Source organism: Melospiza georgiana, chromosome 15 (genome assembly GCF_028018845.1).
Source record: "Melospiza georgiana isolate bMelGeo1 chromosome 15, bMelGeo1.pri, whole genome shotgun sequence".
NCBI lineage: Eukaryota > Metazoa > Chordata > Aves > Passeriformes > Passerellidae > Melospiza > Melospiza georgiana.
In genome coordinates, this window is record NC_080444.1 from 2,419,548 (window position 1) to 2,425,489 (window position 5,942).

The window sequence follows — 5,942 nt, forward strand, 5'->3', positions numbered from 1 at the left end:
TGGAGGAAATATTGTCTCAAGTCATTGTGTGGAATGATAGTGAATGGCTTCTGCTACCTTGAACTGAGTCCCTGACATCTTGGTATTTCCAGGAAATTTCCTTTGGAAGGGATGACGGCTAGGTAAGGAAATATCTGGATTTTCCTTCCTCATGCTCAGAGCTGCCTCGCAGCACTGCTGGGTCGGTGTGGGAGCATCTGGAGAAGCTGGGTTAGTGCCTGGAGAAACTGCTCCCTGCAGCTCCTGTGGAAATGGCCTGAGGGCAGAGGGAAGGAACAGCACCAGGGGTGAGTGTGTGAGAAAAGCAAAGAGCGTTCTCATTTCGGGGGTGCAGAAATGACCCTGCGTTCCCCCACCCTGCTCCTAACCAGTGTCAGCCTGGCCAGGAGCCCAAGGAGGCTCTTGGATGTAAACCTGGAACTTCTCCAGGGGAATCTTCTGGCTCTGCATAATTCCTGACAGGAGGGAACAGCCGGGGGTAACAGGGACAGGAGGAGAGGGAATGGCTTAGGCTGGGCCAGGGCAGGCTCAGGGTGGGCACAGCAGGAATTTCCCCATGGAAAGGGGGCTCAGGGCAGGCTCAGGGTGGGCACAGCAGGAATTTCCCCATGGGAAGGGTGCTCAGGGTGGGCACAGCAGGAATTTCCCCATGGGAAGGGTGCTCAGGCACTGGAACTGCCCAGGAAGGGTTGGAGTGCCCATCCCTGGAGTGTCCAAGGAAGAGCTGGAGGTGGCACTCAGTGCTCTGGGCTGGGGACAAGGTGGGGATCAGACACAGTTTGGGCTCGATGGGTTTCGGAGGTGTTTTATAACCTCAGAGATCCTGGAATTGTGCTGTTTCTCCCTTTGGAGCTGCACATTCCCGGCCATGGCTCCGGCCCCGCCACGTCCCCTCAGCCCCGCGCGTCCCCGCCCGCCGCCCGCAGGGGGCGCCCGCGCGCGCCCGGCCCGCCCCCGCCCTGCCCGGCCAAGATGGCGGCGGCGGCCGCGGCGGTGCCGCTGCGGGTCTGCCACCAGGAAATCGTCAAGTTCGACCTGGAGATCAAGGCGGCCGTGCAGGTACCGCCGCCAGCCGCGGGACACCCCGGCACGGCCTCGGGGAGAGCCGGGCCCGCGCTGACCGCGCCGTTGTGTTCCAGGACATCCGGGACTGCCCGGGGCCGCTCAGCGCCCTCACGGAGCTCAATGCCGCCGTCAAGGAGAAGTTCCGACACCTCCGCGGCCGCATCCAGGTGAGGGGCCCGGCCGGGGCTGCTGAGGGCACCGAGCTGTGCTCCGGGCCCACCGGCTGTGGTTTAGGGCTGGAGGATCTCGGCTGTGGGTTCCTGCCGGGGTTTGGGGCTGTTCTGCGAATGTTTTGGGGGTCCCGGCTGAGATTTGGGGAGTCGCAGCCCAGGATTATCAGATAAATGTTCTCCGAACCCGCTCCCCGGCCGGGGCTGGGCCGTGCGAGCTGCGGGTGGCTGCTGAGGTTCTGGTGTTTGTGCTCTCCGCCGAAGGAGCTGGAGCAGATGGCCAAGGAGCAGGACAAGGAGTCGGAGAAACAAGCCTTGCTGCGGGAGGTGGAGAACCACAAGAAGCAAATGCTCAGGTGGGTCTGGCAGCTGGGGCTGTTCCCCTGCCCGCTGCAAGCAGAGATTGGCTGGGTTTGGTGCAGCGTCTGGTTTGGAAGCCCAGCCCCTGCCACGTGTTTTGTGCCAGACCGGGAGGTCAGGGACAGAAAGGGCTCAGCTCCCTTCTCCTGCCCTGACTTCCTGACTCTGGTCTGACCCTTGGAGCTCAAAGAAGGTGGCTTAGGAGCCTGGCTCAGTTTTCTTCTTCCCTTGGTTCTTAAATGCTACACTGAGGAGCGGGAATGTCAGGATGGAATGTTTTTGTTGTGTGTAGGAATACAGAGAAGGTGAGGGGCTGAGGGAGCTGGGAAAGGGGCTCAGCCTGGAGAAAAGGAGGCTCAGGGGGAACTTCTGGCTCTGCACAACTCCTGACAGGAGGGGACAGCCAGGTGGGGCATCCAGGATGAGAGAATGAAACAGCCTAAAGTTGTGCCAGGGCAGGCTCAGGGTGGGTACAGCAGGAATTTCCCCATGGAAAGGGGGCTCAGGGCAGGCTCAGGGTGGGCACAGCAGGAATTTCCCCATGGAAAGGGAACTCAGGCACTGGAACTGCCCAGGGAGATTTGGAGTGCCCATCCCTGGAGTGTCCAAGGAAGGGCTGGAGGCGGCACTCGGTGCTCCGGGCTGGGGACAAGGTGGGGATGGGGCACAGCTTGGACTTGATGATCCTGGAAGTATTTTCCAGCCCAAGTGTTTATTGGGTTCTGAGGGTCCTTGCCTGTATCAGGGGTGCCCACTTATAGTGGTGGTTGCTTTGTGAAAATTGTCTACTCTTGCAAGGTGTTGCCATCACATTACAACACTCTGCTCTTGTGATTTCAGCAACCAGGCAGCCTGGAGAAAGGCAAATCTGGCCTGCAAAATTGCTATTGACAACTCTGAGAAAGATCAGCTGCTGCAGGGAAGAGATGTCTTGAGACAAAGGTATTGGACTGTCCCACTGTACTGTGGGATTTAAGCAGTGTCTCCTATATTCACTCATTTTAAATGGAAGTGACATAGTCTTTTTAAGTTATTAATTATATCAAGTGTAGCTTTTCTTTTTTAAGTGCATTTCCCTTTTGTGGAGATTTGGGCTGTTAAGGATTGTGATGAATTCAGGTTTTCTTGGCACGTCTAAGCAGAAAAGGGGATAAATTAACCTTAATAGCTTTACAAATTCCTTACAAAGTCTTTTACATTAATTCCAGATAGGTTCTAAATAAGACCTGGGTCATTATCCAAGCTGTTTTCACATCCAGAACTGGATGTGAGTGTGTGGGGGTGTGTATTGAAAGCAACAGCTGGGATACTCAGGATGATAAAATGGGTTTGTGTTGGTGCTCCCATAGCAGCTCATGGACTTACACAGTCCTGGGTGAACAAGTGATGAAATACAGGGCCCTGTGAAATTCTGGGCTGTTATTTGGGCTCAGGAGTTTCATATTTTGTGATTATTCTTTATTGTTTAGCAAAAACAATCTGAATTTCTCATGCAGTGAAAACTGTACACTGTACACTGCAGAGATGTTTAGTGCCAAGTATTGCTCTCATCTCCCTATCAACACCATTTTCCCAGAGTATCAAAAAAAGAAATCTCTTCCTGCTTTGCTTTTTTTCTCTTTTCAGGAAGACCACAAAGGAAAGTCTGGCAGAGAGTGCAAGCAACATCACAGAGAGCCTGATGGGCATCAGCAGGATGATGTCCCAGCAGGTGCAGCAGAGCGAGGAGACTGTGCAGACCTTAGGTACAGCTGGAGTTTGGGCATGGAGGGTGATGGGAGCACCTTTGCTCAGCTCTGTCAGCCTGGGGAGAGGAGCAGAGTGGGACAGTGTGCTGCAATGATGATTAAAGACTGGCCAGCAGGGCTCCTCTAGCAGCTGGACATCAACAGGAAATATCAGTGTACTTTGTGTGGAGTTTCTGTGTCATGATCATGAGAAGGAAAAGGGGTCAGGATGAGGTTGGGTTTCTTGTAAAAGCAAACTGAGCTCACACAGTGCCCAGAGTGAGTCTGGTGTTACTCTGTGCCACTGTCCTGGCACAGATTTGGGGACAGCAGAGGGAACAAAGGGATTCAGGTCCCTGCACAGAGCAAGGAGTGTCTGCAGGGCTGCTCCAGCCAGGCTCCAGCTGGGATGGCTGAGACACCAAGATCAAGTGCCTTGAACCTGAGGTCACTTGCTCTGTCAGCAGTGCATCAGGGACTGTGAAACCAAGATTTCACCCAGTCCTTGGCTTCAACTCCCAAACCATAAATCAAGTGACCTGTCAGAACTGGTGATTCATGGAGCATTCACAAGTTGCTGCCTGGGCCTCTTCCTAGCTGTGCTTTTGGGCAGGAGGGAACTTTAAAGACAAGGATAAATAACTCAAGTTTGTCCTCCTTGCTTTCTGCCCCATGTGAGGCTGGCAGCTGGGCACAGTTTGTTCTTCTCCCATTAAAAGGACAGTTTGGCAGGCACTTTTTCACCCTGTTCCTGAATGGTCAGCACTTGGAGTTCATCAAGGGAAAAACTACCCAAGGTCGTTTACAAATCCCAGCTGCAAATTCTGAGTTAGCAATGGGAATTCCTGCTTCCCCAGCATTCCCTAGGATGCAGTGAGGGTTTGAGGCAGGGAAGCTCTGCTTTGTCATTAACTCTGGCAAACAAGTTTTCTGTTTTCACTTGGATCAAAATGCCTCTTGAAGTGGGATGGGACAAAGTGTTTTGCAAAATATTGCAGACCTGCTTCTGCTCTGTTTTTGTGAACCAGACAGTGCTGGATTTGACCTTTCTGTGAGCAGCCAGGGCAGTGTAGGGTAATGCACTGTCCTGCAGGCTGTGCTTTCTGTAAAGCAGAAAAAAAGGGCATTTCCAGGGCTTTTGCTTTTGTTTTGAAAGGAGCAAGGCTGAGGAGTTTGGGACATATGTGTGTTTTCTCACACACTTCTAGTTGACCCTTCTTGTTTTTATTAGGCAAAAAATTGCTCTGTGTGAATTGCTCATTCAGAAATCCTATTAAAAACTGTTTGAGCTGAATAATTCTGCAAGCCCACACTGATTTACTGCTGGGGCTTGGGGGAGCACTTTCAGTGGTGCAATTAATATATTCAATTATTTCCCTGCCCTGCTGCTGCTGGTGATTTCTCTCTCTAGCACCATTCCTATTTCACTCTGCTTCCAGCAGTGCTGCCTGAAAAACCTGAACTAGATTTGACCTGCTAACCCAAAAATTCAAAATTCAGGAACTTCAGTAGTATCTTTAATCCTTTCAGTGCTCTTATTTCACTTTGCACTCCCGAGCTGTGAGAACTCTGTGTCAGTCTCACCCACAAGTCAGCCTGACCCAGAAGGATCTCTCAGGCACTGTGTTACCAAATATCCTTACACACTTTGCTGGGTATTTTTAAAGCACAACATGCTGATTTAAATTTTTTTTTTTCTGTTCCCCTTTAATTTCAGCCAATTCTTCCCGAACCATCCTGGAGGCAAATGAGGAATTCAAGTCCATGTCTGGCACCATCCAGCTGGGGAGGAAGCTGATCACCAAGTACAACCGCCGGGAGCTGACGGACAAGCTGCTCATCTTCCTGGCCCTCGCCCTCTTCCTGGCCACTGTGCTCTACATCCTCAAAAAGAGACTCTTCCCGTTTCTGTAAAATCCCAACAATCACTGAACTATTAAAAAAATAATCAGAAGGAGATGGTTGATAACGGTGGGGCTTTGAAATTAAATAATAAAAGGATATTGCAATGGCTGGAGGAGCGTTAGAATAGGCAGGAATTTGTGCTGTCCCCATGGAGCTGGTGAGCTGCCTCAGAAGAGATTGATAGATCATGCTTGGAAAGAAGAAATGCCAATTTGTCCGTGGGTTTGGGGAAGCAAGCACCTGAGGGACTGGGCACTCAGAGGTGCCAGTCTGAACTTTCAGCCTCTCACTGATTTCTGCCTTGAAATGAAGTTTTGTCCTTGGCTTGGACTGGAAGCTGCTCTGCCATCTGTGTGTAAGGTGCTGAGAGTAAGAGGAAGGATGGAAGAGAAAAACTCAACATTCCATTAATAAAATATTTATTGTATTCATGTCAACAGAGTTTTGTTTAAAAGAGCCTTTCAGTGTAAAAATTCTGTTTTTTCTTTAGCAGCAGTGGTTGCTTATGGATTGTTTTTCTGGGAGCATAACACAGCCTTGCTCTGTCCCTCTGGTTTTGGGAGGGCTCTGAGCAAAGCAAACATGGGAACCCCACTTGTTACTCTGAATTCAAACAACAGTTAAGAAAATTAGATTGGCAATCTACTAAAATCAAAACCCCTTTTCCTCCTTTTCTTTATATAACTTCATCCTTTATCTTTGCAGTATTACTGCC

The 5,942-nt window shown here is 51.0% G+C and overlaps 1 protein-coding gene across 1 annotated transcript; it reads left to right on the forward strand.

The window, feature by feature from the left end:
• Positions 1-968: 968 nt before the first annotated feature.
• Positions 969-5,666, forward strand: BNIP1 (BCL2 interacting protein 1). The gene is made up of 6 exons (XM_058034829.1): positions 969-1,059; positions 1,140-1,232; positions 1,500-1,591; positions 2,436-2,537; positions 3,222-3,340; positions 5,040-5,666. The coding sequence occupies exons 1-6, from the start codon at positions 973-975 to the stop codon at positions 5,234-5,236; spliced, it is 690 nt and encodes a 229-aa protein (XP_057890812.1). The 5' UTR covers positions 969-972; the 3' UTR covers positions 5,237-5,666.
• The last annotated feature ends 276 nt before the right edge of the window (positions 5,667-5,942 follow it).